General features: G+C 51.0%; 1 protein-coding gene across 1 annotated transcript; it reads right to left on the reverse strand.

The window, feature by feature from the left end:
• Positions 1–1,373: 1,373 nt before the first annotated feature.
• Positions 1,374–5,647, reverse strand: OTOL1 (otolin 1; the record flags this gene model as incomplete). The annotated part of the gene is made up of 4 exons (XM_082288044.1): positions 1,374–2,269; positions 2,414–2,485; positions 3,288–3,377; positions 5,344–5,647. 4 exons carry the CDS (start codon positions 5,645–5,647, stop codon positions 1,374–1,376), a joined length of 1,362 nt encoding a protein of 453 aa, XP_082144170.1.
• Positions 5,648–17,773: the final 12,126 nt, after the last annotated feature.

Here is a 17,773-nt window from a genome sequence, read left to right on the forward strand (position 1 = left end):
AGGCCCATTTCAGCTGAAATGCAGGAATTTGGATTATTGTGTTGCTTCGTTCTGGGGCAAACACAGCTCAGCTGGGGAGATTCCTGATGGGAACAGTGGCCTGGCAACACAGAGCACCTAGAAAGCCCCAAAGCCAGGGCAGGAAGCACAGGGAGAAGCAAAGTGCTGCTGCTGCTGCTCTTCCTCCGGTTAAAAAACCCAGTCCTGCCACTAAAATCATGGAATTAAGTGCTAATCTGTGGAATATTTGATTAAAAACCATGGAACACACCAGAAAAGGGGTGTTTTTATGGCCTTGTGTCAGCTTGGAATAATTTTTCATAATAATTGACAAGAGCTGCTTGCCTGATTAGAACCCTGAGCATTTATTTTCTTCCACCAGTGTCAAAATGCTTCACTGCAGCCTGAAGAGGAGAAAGTTTTACCACACAAATCCCTGCTAATAGAAGCAGAAGTGAAAGGGAACAAATATTTTGCCTTTTTTTTTTTAGCAGGGCTCCATAATGAGACAAAGCACATCCTCAATCAATCCATTGTCATTCTGCCACGGCGTGAAAAATGAGGAAAACCAGATCAAAATGAGGGATTTTTTTGACACTTCAACATTTTTAAGGTGGAAAACAGCTTGGATTAAGGTTTTCTGGTGAAATGGTCTCCGTGAGGCTTTTTTAATGTGCCCTCAGACACCTCTGGGCCATCACAAAACCTCGAGTGGGTTCCAAAATCTGTTCCTGGCTGCCCAAGGATGATCCCACAGCATCAGAGGCTCAGAAACTGGAGGTGTGAGTAGGCCAATAAGGTAAAATATTCATCTCTCAGCTACTTTTGAAAGTTTCAGATTTATTTTTAAGACCAACAGTTAGGAGGGTTTTTACACTGATCTAATACTCTTTTAGACAAATTTTTATATAATTCATGACCAAGACTAAAGCACTAAATAATACTGATTCAATGAGAGAAGAACTTTAAATCTTTTCAGGCGATTTCAAGGAACCTACTGCTCATATTCCCATCTGGCTGAGCTCTATAAATCAAACTGTGGCATTTTTAGTGAAATCAGAGGTGATCACAACTGATTCCTAGAGGGGTTTGGACCATGCAAGGACTGCAGGAGCTGGGAAGGGAGTTCCATTCCATGACATGAATATGCTTATTACAAACTGTGATGGGAAATGCCCTCCCCGTGCTGGTCCTGCTGCTGTTTGGACAACGAACAAAGGACGTGCGACTTCTTCAAACTAATCCATACCTTGCAAATAGAAACATTTTTGTTCAAATATCACGGAAATAACAGCTAAACCAACGTGCTACCCTTTTCTCCTCTCACAGCAGAGGGAAAAGATGTTCCTCAGTATTATCTTCACGCTATAAACTTATAGCACAACCTCAAAACCATCAGGGTACAGCAGGAACCCCGTGAAGACGCTGTCGTCCTCCGCGCCGGCGTAGAGCCCGTTCCAGTCCTTCCCAACCTCCAGCCACACTTGGTCCCCCACCCTCAGCTTGAGGATGGTCAGGAAGGAGGCCTGGTCGATGTCCTGCCCGTAGAGGGTGTCCCTGGCCTTGGCTACCCTCCTGCTGCTGGCCACGAGGCTGAGGCGTGCAGGGCGGCCGCGCACGGTGACGTGGTAGGAGAAGACGTAGGCGCCGGGCACGCTGCAGTTGAACTTGCCCGTGGCGGGGTTGTAATCGTCGCGCTCGTTGAACCACACGCGGTCAAACCTGATGGGCACGTTGGGAGGAGGGAAGGGCCTGGACAGGCCGGCGCTGAAGGCCGAGCGCGGGGGCTTGGGGACGTCCCCACGGGCACCCTTGGCCCCGCGGGAGCCTTTCCTGCCCGGGCCGCCGCGGTCGCCCTTGGTGCCAGGGTCGCCCTTGGGCCCGCTGGGGCCCGCCGTGCCCACGGGGCCCAGGTCCCCTTTGTCACCCTTGCAGCCCTGCTCGCCCTTCTCTCCCTGTTTGCCATCCGCCCCCCGGATGCCCTCAGTGCCCGTGTCCCCTTTGCTGCCCTTTTCCCCCTTGGTGCCCCCTTCCCCTCTGTCTCCCTTGGCCCCTCTCCCACCTGGCTCCCCACAGTATCCCTTTTCCCCCGTGTCCCCCTTTTCCCCCTTGTCTCCCTGTTCCCCGCCCGCTCCCGGCTCTCCAGGATCCCCCCTGTCCCCTTTGTCTCCTTTGGTCCCATTGTCACAGGTGTCCCCTTTAGCCCCCTTTTGTCCCTTCAGTCCAGGGAAGCCGTAGCTGCCCTTATTGCCTTTGGCTCCGGCTTCACCTGGGGGGGGAAAGAAAATTCCAAATAATAAAATTGGATTGCTCTGGAGATGGAAGGACCATCCAGAGCAGTTGGTCCTTCCATGCTGTTGTAAAACCCGGAGCAGAGGGAAAGGTCAGTGCAATCCTGGCTTCCCAGACCTACCTTGCGGCCCAGGTTTCCCTGGATAACCGGGGTTTCCACTCACTCCTCGCTCCCCTTGCTCCCCTTTTCCTCCTAGGACATCCCAGCATGAATTATTAATTAATTAATTGGTGCTGGTGTGTGCAGCACAGCAAACATCACACCCCACTGGGACCATCTGCGTGTGTCCCTCACTTCATTAATAAACCAGACACGAGCAATGAGGGTTTTAAGGAAACACCTTCAGGAGCCTCAGCTGGATCCCACAGCCCTGAGCACCACCTCACTCCAAGATTTCTGCCCCTCTGGGAGGCACTTGCTGCTGTTTCATGGAAGATGGAGATGATGACAGCTCTGCATTCCTCATTCCGGGGTGGCCAAAAGCCTTTTTCCAGGAGTAAATCACTGCCTAAGGGGCTGCAGTGACTGAAGAGCACCTCACTCTGCTGCTGGCACCGGGGGTGATGCTCCAGAGGCAGCAGCAGGATCCTGCCAGGACAAAGCTTCTCCAAGCCCCATATGAAGGGAAGGGTTTCCTTTCAGGAATTCTGATGGATAATGATTGCTCAGCATCTCAACTGAAGTGATTTTGCCTGAGATATTTAAATTGAAATGCAGATTTTACACCTGCACACGATTTCTGGGGTGGTTTTCTCCTATTTCTGTCCCTAAGCCAAAGCAAACTGAACTCAGATTTTGAACTCCTGTTCAGAACAAGAAGTTTGGAGTGAGACCTTTATGAGCAGCTGCTCCTATTCCACCTGAACAAACAGTGCCACCACCTGAGTTCTTGTCCCTGCACTAATGCCAGCTAAACCTCTCCAGGCCTCAATCCCTAGCAATATTTTTGCTTTGAAAAATGAAGACAACAGCATTTCCCATCAGTCTAGTTTACCTTTTTCTCCTTTAGATCCTTTTGGACCTTGAGGACCAGGAGTTCCCGGCAGCCCTGGCAGCCCAGCATCTCCCTTCTCCCCCTTGGGACCTGTAAAAGCAACAAAATTATCTCAGTCACTCCAAGGTTTAACTCTGTAAATAACATTTTCAGTAATAGCTAAGGAAAAAGGCATTGAGGAGTGTGTATAAGGTGATTCCATCACCTTGGGAAGAGCTGCTTGTTTTATTTGACATCATCAAATCTCACAGCTTTGCATTTCACTCTGCGCTGTAGTTAAAGACTTTTTAAAACCAACTTTGAGCTGCCTCAGAGCCACAGGAGCTCCAAGGTTCATAAAACACCAGAAATAATCTGTCTTGAATATCTGAGCACATCCAAGGAGCCACCACAGCTTTGGAACTGTCCCTTTCCTTAAGGAGAATTAATTCTGCAAGTACAGAAGTGGAACCTGGCTGAGAGCTCCTTGCTGCAAGAAAGGAGGGGTTGAAATCCTTTCACTTTTCCACCCCCTTGGGAATCCGGAGATTCCCAGTGCCTGTCTGGGTTCATGACACCTTCGATCAGCACAAGGACTTTTCTATCAACAAATGTGAGACCAAACTTCCTTTGCAGCCTCTACAATTTCATGAGCCAACCCTTCCCAAACCACGGGAAGTGAAAATCCCCGGAGTACATTGGATTAAAGGAGACTTATTTCATGATTTTCCCACCTTTCCTCAGATGAACAGTTCCTATCTCCAACATTAGTGCTATTAAAGTGAACATCTGCAGACTAATGCACTATTCATTAGAGCAGGAGCAGAATGAGGTGCTCTGTGGATGTGCATTTTAGCAGCAGAAAGAAGAGACAAAGTGTATTTTAGGAAATATTTAGGTACTTTATAGAGGGCTGCTTCTTGTGCTTTATTTATTTTTAAAATTGAACCCTTTTTTTTTTTTTATTTCCTCTTTTCCAATGGAAAAAAAAGATGAAAAAAAAAAGAAAAGAAACCTTCAGTAAAGATGCAAAACTGCTTGAAGATATTTTTGGGCATCATAAAGCCATGGTTGAAGTGAATGTGGAATAAAATCTGTGAATCCAAGCGGATCAGGGCAGGGATAGAGAATTGAGGAGCACAGCCTCCTGCCAGCAGGGATTAGGGATAGTCCCACCCCACTGTGGTCCCAAGGACAGTGCCACAGGCAGAGAATTCCTTTTTGGGGAATTCCCACCCACACTGGTGGTTTGTAACTTCCAGGATGTGGCTGCCATGCACTTTTCTGCTCTGGATTACACAAGGCAGGATCACATTCCACATTCCGTAGAATTATGGAATCAGGGAATATCCTGAGCTGGAGGGGACTCACATGGATGATCCAGCCCCGCTCCTGGCCCTGCACTGACACCCCAAATCCCACCCTGCACATCCCAGGCAGCTCCTGCAGCTCTGGCAGCCTCGGGGCCGGGACCATTCCCTGGGGAGCCTGGGCAGTGCCCAGCACCCTCTGGGGGAAGAACCTTGTCCTAAAATCCTAACATCAACCTAACCGCGCCCGGCACAGCTCCAGCCGCTCCCTGCGTCCCGTCCCCGTCACAGGGAGCACAGATCGGGGCTGCCCCTCGGGAAGAGCTGCAGATCGCTGAGATCTCCCCTCAAGCGCTGCACAGGCCCTGCCCAATGCTCTCCTGAGGGAAAAGCCCCTGGCTGCGGTGTGTGTGCCGAGGGAGAAGCCCCTGGCTGCGGTGTGTGTGCTGAGGGAGAAGCCCCTGGCTGCGGTGTGTGTGCTGAGGGAGAAGCTCCTGGCTGCGGTGTGTGTGCTGAGGGAAAAGCCCCCGGCTGCGGTGTGTGTGCTGAGGGAGAAGCCCCTGGCTGCGGTGTGTGTGCTGAGGGAAAAGCCCCTGGCTGCGGTGTGTGTGCTGAGGGAGAAGCCCCTGGCTGCGGTGTGTGTGCTGAGGGAAATGCCCCTGGCTGCGGTGTGTGTGCTGAGGGAGAAGCCCCTGGCTGCGGTGTGTGTGCTGAGGGAGAAGCTCCTGGCTGCGGTGTGTGTGCCCCGCAGAGCGGGCTCAGCGCACCTGCGGGGCCCTGTGGGCCCGGCCGGCCCCGCGGCCCCGCGGCGGGCGGGCAGCAGTCGCAGCAGTTGAAGAAGAACTCGGCCGAGTCCAGCGTGGAATTCTCCCAGGGGAAGAGAGTGGGGAGCTCGGCTCTGCCCGGCGCTGCTGGGAATGGGGTTTTCCCCGGGACAGAGGGGGCGGAGGCCGCCAGCTGGGAAGGTTTGGGCTTGGTGTAGTGCACGGCTGGGGTCACCTTCAGTGCCGCGAGCACGGGGAGTGCAGCGAGCAGCGGGAGCAGCGGGATGGGCCCCGGGGAGCCCCACATGGCAGCAGCTGTGGGAAAACACACACAGACAGTAAATCCCTGCTCAACAGCCTTCGGCTCTTCCCTAAAGCCAGAAGGACAAGCACCTCAGGGTGGGGAGGCGCTGGCACTGCTTTCCCAGAGAAGTTGTGGCTGCCCCGTGCCAGGAAATGCTCAAGGCCGGGTTGCTTCGGGAGGGAGCTTAAATCCCATCCCATTCCATGCCTTCCACACCTTCCACTGTCCCAGGCTGCTCCCAGCCCCATCCAGCCTGGCCTTGGGCACTGCCAGGGATCCAGGGGCAGCCACAGCTGCTCTGGGAATTCCATCCCAGCTCCTCCCCACCCTCCCAGGGAACAATTCCTTATATCCCATCCATCCCTGCCCTTCTTCAGCTCAAGGCCATTCCCATTGTCCTGTCACTCCGTGCCCTTGGGAAAAGTTTTTCTCCAGCTCTCTTGTAACCCCAGTTAGGTCCTGGAAGGATATGGAGAGAATTCCATAATGTTTTCAGAGTCCAACTGCACATAATAAAAAGCTTTGCTGTAAAAGAATAAGTGGAAACAAAATGGAACATCGAGTTTTCCAAACCCAGGTACTTTGGCATCAATGTCAAGTATTCCAGAATTTTTATCTTGATTTTTTTCCTTGTTTCTGCCTGTTTTTCTGGATATTTTTTTAGTGTAAACTTTCGCATATGCTCTTTTTATTTTTGAGGTGTTGATTCAGCTGACCCAGCAAGAAAGGACAAAGTCAGAAGGCCCCAGTTCTCCTATAGGACAGGTGCTGCCTCTCAGGTGACTCATCACAAAAAGCACCTTTGTTCCTTTTTTAAAGCAGGGTCCCCACCTGTAAATGCAAATGGAACAGAGTCCCTTTCTTGCTGAAGCTGAAACCCAACCTTCCTCAGGAGCCACAGCATTCCACTGCATGGGAAAACCTCCAGGGGAGACCCCCCCAATCCCTGTCATCCAGAGGGCAAAAGCAGACCTGGCTCCAACCAGGCATTTGGGGGCTGGATTAGAACCTTTCCATCTTTAACAATTCCGTTGTAGGGGAAAGAGTGATTTTTTTTTTCCCTCCCCATTTTCAAACAAAATAAAATCATTTAATGGCAAATTGATTCCCCACATAAAATCCCCAGCGGTCACTACCACCCATTGGGACCATTCAATCCACAATTATCCCTCCTCCATGAGTGTTGAATTGGGATGGAATTCCATGCACAGATTTTTGTCCAAGGCTGGGATTTTTTTTCCAAGCAGCCCCTGCCAGCCTTACCATGAAGGGTTTTCCCGGGAAGTTGGTGTGGAGGGAGATGCTCAGCACAGGCAGACAGGGAGCAGCCAGAGCCTGCAGCTGCAGCAACGGAGGAAAAGGATCATCTGCTGCCTGGGGAGAGGGAAAAACCCTAAAATTCTCCTTTTGAACAGTATCCTCATGCGGGAGTGTCCTGTAACAGCTGGAGATAAGTAAATAAAGCCATCATTTCCACACCAAAAAAACCCAGAGATTTTAGGGATTTAATAACTTTATGGGGAAGTTCTAAATCCGGTCTCCCATCCAAACCATTCCTGAGTTTTCCTGTCATGCACTACAAGCCCTAAACGCAGCCACCCTCCAGTTCTGCAGCCGGATTGATGGATTGCTGTCAAACACTGGAAAAACATAATTAATAACCAAATTTTACCTCAGCAGCCTGAAAAAATGAAGTGCTCAGAGCAAGGAATCACTAAACAGATTTTTATGTTAATGGGTAAGATTGTTCCTATATTAATTATTCTTAAATAATTATTTTAGGAATTTTTTTACATGCCAGGAGGTTGGAACAAGATGATCTTTAAGGTCTCTTCCAACCCAAGCCAGTCTGTGATTCTAAATAAAAGCACTTGAATAAAACTGAAATTTTGGGCTTTATTATGACATTAATTCACCACCACTGAATATAAAATCATTCATTGCATTCCCCCCACTAAAATTATAATTCACAGTGGACACAAAATAGGAAGAATTAAACTTTGCTGCAGGGCCATATAATTCATAGAATTAATCTATATTTAATTGGAGCTAAACATCTCCTAATTATTAACATATTGCCCATAATAACATGGCAATAATTCACTTGTTCTGTTGTGTGCTCCCTAAAATTATGGGATTTAAATATTCGAGTTCACAACAGGAACTGAACCCCAGTACACCAGTTTTAAATATCAGGGAGACGACTGCACTTTATCTCATTGAATTATGTCTAGTTCTTAGATGTGTGAGGGGAAAACCAAACCCTAATCCTCATGCAGTTACACATTGATTACAGAGAGGAATTTTTCTGGAGACAAATCCTATTGCCACTAGGTCTTCAATTCTACCACTCTCTCCTACCTTAGAACGGCTCCTGCTCCCAGGAGGACCCCCCCTCCACGGCACCTGGAAAAAGGAAATCGCATTTTGGGAGAGAATCAGTTTTATTTTGTCCCAGCTGCTCCCGTGGCCAATGAGAGCCTGCACGGGAGACGAGGGGGGATTGGCAAAGTGACACTGAAATCCCAGGAAATCAAACCCTTCCCTCAGCCTGGGGTGCTGCTGGGGTGTTTTGGCTCTTCCCCCAGCACCAGTTTTTAGGGATTTAGGGATGCTCCTCTTTCGTCTCACCGGGTACCACCGGACTCAGCAGGAATTTGTCCGGACAGTGAGGACCCAAAGGAGAAGGAATTTGTCCATTTGTTCCTGCAAGGTCTGGGTTTCCCTCTCAGTATTTAAAGTGCAGATTTGGCATCACACTCCCCTCCCCAAGCTGGGAATGTGGGAAGGGTTCTGTGGGAACATGAGAGCAACACATGGAAAGGGAATCACAGAATTCCAGAGTGGATTGGGATGGAAGGAACCTTAAAGCCCATCCAGTGCCACTCCCTGCCGCGGGCAGGGACACCTTCCATTGTCCCAGGCTGCTCCAGCCTGGCCTTGGGCACTGCCAGGGATCCAGGGGCAGCCACAGCTGCTCTGGGCACCCTGTGCCAGGGCCTGCCCACCCTCACAGCCAGGAATTCCTTCCCAATATCCCATCCAACCCTGCCCTCCTGCACTTGAGGCCATTCTCCCTGCCCTCGGGAACAGTTTCCTTGCCCGGTGGCTCTGAAATTCTGATTATTCTGAGGTTTCCCAGCCCGGCTCAGAGCTCAGTACCAAACCCAGGGATGTGAGGCTGCCTTGTCCTGGGCAAACCCAAGCAAGGAAACCCCTTCACTCCTCCAGGCTGAATTCCCTACATCCCAGCACCCTCCAAGCTCAGCAGCCAGACAAGGAAAGCTGCTGGTTCCAGGCAAGAAAATAATTAATTCTCCTTTAGTTTAGGTGGAGAGAATCCTAATCCTCCCTGATTTATTTGCAATCCCTCCTTTCCTCCACAAGAGTCTCCAGCATTCAGCAGTAAAAAGTTGATTAAGGAAAGTCTATTACTAAACATCCCAGGCTGGATTAATTCAGCTTTCCAGGTTATTCCCAATAAATTAATCAGGAGTCTCACAGGGAGATGCTCTAACCCTGAGTGGGACACAGGCTTGGCTCAGCTCCTGTGGTGGAACCTGCTCCAGCACTCGTTGGTACTGCTGGAAGCAGCTGGATCTGGAATTCCAGCTGTCCTTTTTAGAAATCAATGATCATTTTTAACACTGGAACTCCAGGTTTCAAACTGAAGTTAAAAATCTTTATGTCTTCAGCAGCTCATGGACACAGAAATTGAGTGTAGAACATATTCCCCCAGGTGTTATCGCAAACCCCGCTCCAGGATTTCCTTTGTCGGGAGGCCTGGGCTAAGAAACGCACCCATTGTCTCCTCTGGGAACTCGAGACAGCCAAAAGGAGAAGGGATAAAATTACCTGGCTCCCCTTTTCCAGCGGGGTCTCCCTTTGTGAGCCGGCTCCGGGATGTTATGGACACCCTTTTTTCCTGAGGAATGTTGTTTTCCTTGTGTGTTTGGGAAACAAAACTGTCCTCAAGAGCCCTGGCTTTGCTCTTTGGGATCGTTTCCCTCCTTGTCCGCAGTGCCAGATTTCAGGGAAGGTGATCGTGGCTGAGGGGGGCTGGGATTCCAGGCTGGAAGGTGAGAGCGGCTCATTCCTTGGGGCAGGGCTGTCATTCCCTCCCCCAGCCCCAGCAAAGCCACTGGAATCATCCTTTCAACCCCAGCAAATCCATTCAGCATCCAACTCCCCGCGTTAATGAGCATTTTATGAGACAAAGGGCTGGGAGATTTCATTCCGGAGAGGATCCTGCCCTGCTCCTGTGGCACGGAATCCCTTTGCAGGAGATTTCACCTCGGCAGGTGTTGCAACACTCCCTGGAAATAAGGAAATGGAAAGCTCTGGTTTCCTTTCACCCAAATTCTTCTCGGCTCTGGCAAATCCAGGCTGTGTCATAAAATCTAGGGCTCCAGCACAGGTCACAGAGTGCTGCAGTGCCTCCAAATCACAGCAGGAAGCAAAAATCTGGGAATAAAACTGTCTGTATGTGCTGGACTCCAAGAACTTGGGGAGTTTATGGAATTTAGGAAATTAAAAAGGAAAGGAAAGCGAGAAAATTTTATTTTTTCTGATGTGCAAACTCGCTGCAAGAGGCTTTGGATCAGCACTAAAACCAGAGGGAAGATTCCCACTGATGTCTTTGGAAGAGATGCCTAAAACTCTCCACCTCCTCTGCAACTCACCCAAAAGCAGCAGAAGCAGCAAAGTATCTCCAAAAATAAATCAAGAGGAATGCATAATAATAAGATTAATAATAATATATTATAAATAAATGGTAAAATACATTGTATTTTTTAAATATCTTGGCTCAAATCATGGAATATCCTGAGGTGGAATGGATCCACCAGGATCATTAAAGCTCCTGGCTCTGTACAGGACAGCCCCAGGAATCCCACCAAGATTAGGGCAGGAGCAGAGTGGCTTCATTTCCATCTCTCATCTTTTGTTTCCATCTCTCATTTTCCCTTTGGAAAGGGAGAAAGAGCAAAATGTGCTGAGGTGGGAAGGACTCCTGCGGTTCCGTGGAGGTGACAGGGACTCCAAATGCGGCGACAGCTGTGCCAGATGTCACCTCGTGCTGGAATGGGGGACAGCCAGGGGGGTTCCACGCAGGCAGGTGGAGCTGGAAGGAGCAGGGATCGGAGGGCGGGAGTGGGATGGAGAAGCAAAACACAGGAGCTTTCGGGAAACACGGAAAGTGCTGCTCCAGGTGAGGCTCAGCACAAGAGGGAGCTCCAGGAGCTCCCAACAGCTCTGCCAGGGAGGGATTTGCAGCGGAAGCACAAAAATCAGGGAATATCCCAGCTGGAATGGCCCCACAGGGATCATCCAGTCCAGTTCCTGGAGGGAACACCCCAGCGATCCCACCCTGTGCCTGAGGGTGTTTTCCAAACATCCCAGCCCCAAGAATTAATGACCCCACCGACCCTGGTCCGTCCAGGACAAGCACAACGATCTAAACCAAACATTTTCCCGGGATAACTTCCCAAAATGGAATTTTTTGAACACAAAAATCAATGTCTGAGAGATCTACGCTGTTCAAAGCTGTTTGCACTGGAAGCAGTAACCTATATGGGGGGAAACAAACAAAAAAAAAACCCAGATATGGGAAGAATTCCTCGTTTAAAGGAAATTTCCCATGGAGAACTGGTATTAGAATGAGTAGGATTGATCTCAAGGCTGAGCCTTCTCCGGGTGAAAATCTCCTCCAGCAAGAGGGTGGGATCTGTTCCATGGTGACTCCTCCCAGAGCATCCCAAAACGCAGCTGCCTTCTCCAGAGGGAAACTTCAACCTCCCAAAGCCACTTGATTTTCCTCTGGAACATTTTGGAAGCAGTGATGGGAACAACCCAGGCACTCCCAGCCGTGGGAAGGGGATTCCCACCTGATAGCCCAGTGAAGGTGGGAGTATGGATGTGCTGGGATCTGCAGGTCAATAACAAATCCCAATCATCCCCATTATCCCAGGAGATCTTTGCTTATCCAGAGCCCAGCGTGGCTGCAGCAATTTAATATTGGCCAGGGGGCACAGCAGGAAGCAGAGAGATGTGAAAACGTGACTCACCCAGGACTGGAGATCCTGCCCAGCCCTTGTTCTCCAAGCTGATTATTCCTTCACCTTCTAATTACTTGTCCCTGATCCCAGAATTCCACCCAGCCCCTCCCCCAGCCGGGTGCAGGCCAGTTAATCCAGAACATTAATTAATATTGATATTTAGGAGGATAAGGCTGCTGATATATAATCCCAGATCCACTCTGTGCCACATATAAACAGATTCCTATAAACCAGGATTTCTCAGAAGGAGCCGTGGAACTTATTTGGCACAAAATTCCAAAGGAAATCCCAGCACAAGGGAGGATCAGACCCGGTCACTGCTGCCACCAGTGTCCCACGGAGCCTCTCCTGCCTCTCTGCAGTGCCACCAATCCCCAAAGCAGGAGCTGCTGGTGGCACCTAAAGCAAGTGGAGAGATAATCACCCACAAAGGGTTGTCACCCACACCCCACAGCGCTGATGGCTTTGTTCAGCCTGCCCTATCATTAGATAAAAGGGTTCTTCTCTAATTAGTCAGGGTAAGTGCACTTTTGGCAGGAGAGGGTGACTGGCAACAGGATCACCACACACCAAATGAGCTGGGAACACAATTAGCGACCCAATAATCTCAGGTTTAGCCAGAGCATCATCCCTGCCCAGAATATTCTGCAAACTCCGACAAATTCCGTGCTCACCCTGGAAGTTTCCTTTCCATTAATCAAGACAGCCTCATCAGCCAGACAAGATCTGAAAAAACACATCCAGATCTCTCGCTGCTGGAAAATGAAAAGAGTTCAGGCTGTTGCTTTGTTGGGTTTGTAGGAACATCCTCAAGTCTCTTCAGGTAGGAGGTTTAGATTAGATTTTAAGGAGAAATTCATCCCTGTGAGGGTGGGCAGGCCCTGGCACAGGGTGCCCAGAGCAGCTGGGGCTGCCCCTGGATCCCTGGCAGTGCCCAAGGCCAGGCTGGACATTGGGACTTGGAGCACCCTGGGATAGTGGGAGGTGTCCCTGCCCACGGCAGAGGGAAGAATGGGATAGGATTTCATTTCCTTTTGAACTCAAACCATGCTGGAATTCTGGGATTCTATGAAACTGGATCTTCTGGGAAACCCTCTGGTGATCCGGGCTGGGAAGAGCCTGGCCTGTTGTAAAGTATTCCTGCAGGGGTGTGACAGAGCCCAAAGGCCCAGGAAATATTCCCAGACTCTATAAATGCCGTGTCGGCCTTTCTGGCAGGTGAGGGATTTTATTCCTGTCTCGTTTCCTGCAGGAGCCAAAACCAAGGCTGGAATCCCCAGCAATCATTAACACAAATCCCCAGGGGCCAAACCAGGAAGGGAGCAGATCTTCCAGAGCAGCAGCTCCTGGGGAGATGAGGAAACAAACTCCCGGTTTTTTATCTACTTTATCCAGGTAATTTGGTCTGATTTTCACCATGACAGGCACAGGGCTTTTAGGGAAGGCTGAGGTTCAAGCAGGTGTGGAACAGAGGATGGTAACCTTGAGGAAGCTGGCTACTAAATGTAGTTGTATTCCTCATCCTTTATTTTATAGGCCTGATTTGAAGGCATTGGGAGGTTTTGGGGCTCCTTTCTTTGTGAAGAAGGGTCATCCTGCAGCTGGTAAACGCAAAGGTTGTGTTTATAAATGGATTTATTTGACCACGTGAAGTCTCTCCTTTCAAACCCTGGTCTGATTGAAAAGTTAATTCTTTATTTCCTTTTTCTTTTTTTTTTTTTTGCTTCACTTTTTGTTCCTGTTTCATTAATTTCCTTTTCATTCCTTCCAAGGGACATGCCAGAGGCTTCTCCTGAGTCAGGGAAGGAAGCAGCAGGAGCAGGAGGCTCAGGGGGAAGCAGAGCCTTGCCTCCCTCAGCAGCAGTGCCTGATAAATCAAACCACAGCCTCTTTGAGATTAAACCCTGTCCTACTTCTCATAAAAGAACTGTTAATCCTGAATTCCATCGCTTCTGACTTGGGGAGGTTCTTCCCTCTGGAAACACCAGCAGGGCTTGGCAGGGCCCCTGCAGCCCTGTCTTGTCTCAAGGCAAACAAGACTTGATTATCAGCAAATCTGAAATTCATTGTGAGGCAAATCCTTCTCCGTTTGATAAGCCAGAGTGTGTCAGAGGCAAGTGTGAGGGGTTTAAACACACACTGAACCTTCCTCTGCATCAGTGCTGAGTGCACGTGGGGGGTGAAGGCTCTGGAGTCCCAGGAGCAGCTGAGGGAGCTGGGAAAGGGGCTCAGCCTGGAGCAAAGGAGGCTCAGGGGGGACCTTGTGGCTCTGCACAAGTCCCTGACAGGAGGGGGCAGCTGGGGGGGGGGGGGGGGGGTCGGGCTCTGCTCCCAGGGATGAGGGAACAGTCTCAAGTTGTCCCAGGGGAGGTTCAGTTTGGATTTCGAGAACAATTCGTTCCTGGAAAGGGCTGTCCAGCACTGGCACAGCTGCCCAAGCCACTGCTGGAGTGCCCATCCCTGGAGGGATTTAAAAGCTGTGGGGATGTGGCACTTTAGAACATGGTTTAGTGGTGGCTTTGGGAACATCTGGACTCGATGATCTTGGTGGTCTTTTCCAACCTAAATGATTCCAAGATTCAATGATTCTGTGCCCATCAGAAGCAAGGCAGTAGCAGCTCATCAGGGTGCTGACGAGACTTGGGACAGTTATTTGTAACCTCCTCTCAGTACAGAGCAGCCCCCTGGAAAACCCCAAATGGAGCTGTTGTGTGGAGCCCTGATAACCCAAAATGCTTTTGCCGGTATTTTTAGGGAATTTGGGGTGACACCCACCCACTGCTGATCCCTGGCAAAACCACTCAGACCATTTCAACCTGTGCCCACTCAAGGATTTCACCACCCCGAGTCATGCCCAGACACAACACAGAACTGCAGGACGGGCCGGAGCTCTGCTCCGAGCTAGAAAGGGACACAACGATCTGTACATTTAAAACAAAGCCTTTCCATGCGAATATTTTAGGATCAAAGGCTAAGCAAGCATCAGTTCCTCAGTCAACACCCATAAAAATAGCAGCGGCAGAAAGAGGCACTGTTGGGCTGGGAATGAAAGCATCACATCCTGATCGCCCTTTTGTCACCTGCGCAGCTCTGTTTGTGCAAGCGCCTTTTAAAGGTGTTCACCGAGGAAAGAGCAGTTTTAAAGCATCGTTACAATGTGTTCAAACAGGAAAAGAGCAGCTTTAATACCAGCTGGTACATCTGGCCCTCGAAAGAGTTTGCGTTCCTTTGTGGCTGGAAGACACCGGTGGGTGCCAGAACAGCGACATTGTTTAGTGGGGGAGATTGTGCCTGGAATCCTGCTGCCCCAGGGGGAAGTAGAGGAAAAAGCATTTCTGACACTTCTATTTCTCACTTAAACTGAAAGGTTTCGTTCTAAAGTAACTGTTTGGTAGCGAGCAGGACACTAAATTAAGCTTTTTTCTCTCTGGGACAGAATAAACTACAGAAACCTGAGCCTCATGATTGGCAGGGTCATGTTATATTTCACAGGATTTCAGATAAAATCTGGTAGGTCCTGGTCCATCCCTATCTCTCCTTTCTGGAAACCCCTCAACTGATACCTGGGACTTCCTGATAAATGGTGAAATCATCCCCAATCCCCTCTCCTCCCGCTGGAACACCGCGCTGCAGCTTCAGCTCCTTCCCACTCATCCCTTGGAGCCGGGATGCTCGCAGGCACCTGCCGGCACCCTTGGCAGGATAAGAACCCTGCAGGGGTGTCTGTCGCGATGGAGGGGTGCGATATGAAGGGAGTCTGTCGCGATGGAGGGGTGCGATATGAAGCCGCTCCGTGCGGGGCAGCTCTGGCGCAGCCCCGCATCCTGCAGCGCGGCCGCCGAGCGCATGACGCCAGCGCCGGGAAAAGCCAGGGAAACACGGCGCTCCAGGGAAACAGCTGGCGTCCCGGAGGTGCCAGCCGGCTCCATCCCACGGGTTTCCCCGAGCCCAGCTCCGCTGCTCCTCCTCCCCCGCGCCCCGGCGCCGCAAGACCGAGCGCAGCGGCTGCGGCAGCGGGCGGGGCGGAGGGACCGGCCCGGGGCCGCGGCCACAGGAGCGAGCGGGCGGGAGGTGAGGAGCGAGGGAGGAGGGAAGGAGGGAGGGAGGGAGGGAGGGAGAAAGGTGGGGATTTAAGCGCGGGCAGCGCCGGGCTGGGGAGCTGCGGTGCGGGGAGCGGAGGTGAGGGAGGCGCGGGGCCGCGGTGCGCTGCATCCCGGTGCGCTGCATCCCGGTGCGCTGCATCCCGGTGCGCTGCATCCCGGTGTTCCCGCAGCCCGGTGCGCCCGTGCCGCCGAGCCCCGACATTCCCGCAGCCCGGTGCTCCCGGTGCCGGCGCTCATTCCCCGCTCAGCTCGGCTCGCCCAAGGGCATCGCGGCGGAGGCGCGTCCCGGAGCATCCCCAGGCAGGGGCCGCTGACCTTGGCGAGTGCGGCCGCTGCCACGGCGGGTCCCCGGCGGCTCGGTAAGAAGCGGGGGGAAGGCCGGGAGCGGGGCTGGCAGCCACAGAACCTCCGGGGGTTGCTGTGCTGTGCCTTCCTCAAGGGAGCTGGTGGCATTCCAGCCGGACCTGCAGCCTCCGGCGAGGGCTCTCTGGGTTTAAGGTGCCCGTGCCTGTGGAAGGGGTGGAATGAGATGAGCTTTAAGGTCCCTTCCAAGCCAGACCATTCCGTGATCCTGTGACTTGTTGCTGCAGCCCTGCAGTCGGGGATTTCCAGATGTCAGGAAGATGGTTTGCCTTAGGGATTCCCTAAAAACGCATCAAACACCCAGGAGTGAAAAGGTTGCAGTAGGTGGGGGGTAACAGAGGAGGGAAGGTGACTGTGCTGCTCACACCACTGTGCTGGGAATTCTCATTGCTGGCGGATTTTTGCTCTTTGGTTTTCTTAGAGTTGCTGGTGGCTGCCTTCAGTGGGAAGCAGGTGCAAGACCTGCCTTCCCTGTTGGATAAAGCTTGGATAATATGGAGGAGAATCCCTGCAATAAACACTTAGACTCTGCTTACTCAGCACAAGGGACTTTGAGGACTGTGGATTTTAATGCTTTAGGAATTGGGATGCTTGGTTATCTTTCTCTCACGAATGTCACGAGTATGGTACAAATAACTGTGTCTTGAGAGCAATCCCATGAGTCCTTGGAGGGATTTCTGGATGTTGCAGGTTCAGTGGAGAAAAGCAGGGAAGCTGTGCACGGAGCATGGATGTTATTCCAGCTGGAATGGGAGATGCTGAAACGCTGCCTGGGGAGCAGCTTGGGCCCATGGCAATGCCTGTCCCACTCCTCTGTGCCCCAAAAGCATCCAGGACAGGAGATGCAGCGCACAGCACCAGGACACAGCGCTCCAGCTGGCTGGGGAGCAGCCGGGGCTCCGCTCTGGCTCCTGCCAAGCCAGATTTTATGGAGCTTTTAATTTGTTTTATGGATATCAACAGCTTTGTGTGTCCAAACCTGTTTGCTCACAGGGAGGAAATGGCCTGCAAAGGAAGCTGTTCCTCGCTGCATAGATGGGGTTAAATCTGTGAAAAAAAGTGCATTTCCCTTTTTGTTTCTTATCTGTTGCAAGAATCTCACTCCATTTTTGCTTTTCCCCTTTGGGGCAGTGACTGGAGTGGTGCAACACTGCTTCCTTCCAGGAGATCTCAGGGGAGATGCACTTGCACAAGGGTTTGGTCCCTGTGTTTCCCTAATACCTGTCATAGCTGTGACAATATTCACCTTCTCATGTTGCACACAACCCAAGGTGTTACCTTCAGCTGCCTCAGAAATGACTCAGAGCAAAGTAAAGCAATCTGAATAAATCAGGGCTACAACTGAAAGTAAATCTCTTTTTTTAGAGCCCAGACATCTCAGTTATTTTGTTTATAGCTTGATGTGTTTACACAACCTCCTGAACTGGAAAGCCTTCGAAGGATGTAGATCATGTCCCAAATCTCACAAGGAACTGAGGTTGGCCACCAGGAGCGAAGGCAAAACCCCTCTGAGATACTCCTGGAACAGTTCTTGGGGAACTCTCAGTTTTTAGGTGTTTGCAATTTAAACCTGGTGCTGGTCTCTAGTCCCAAACCTGGGGTTTTGG

The sequence above is a fragment of the Coloeus monedula genome, assembly GCF_965178545.1.
Source record: "Coloeus monedula genome assembly, chromosome: 10".
Taxonomy (NCBI): Eukaryota; Metazoa; Chordata; class Aves; order Passeriformes; family Corvidae; genus Coloeus; species Coloeus monedula.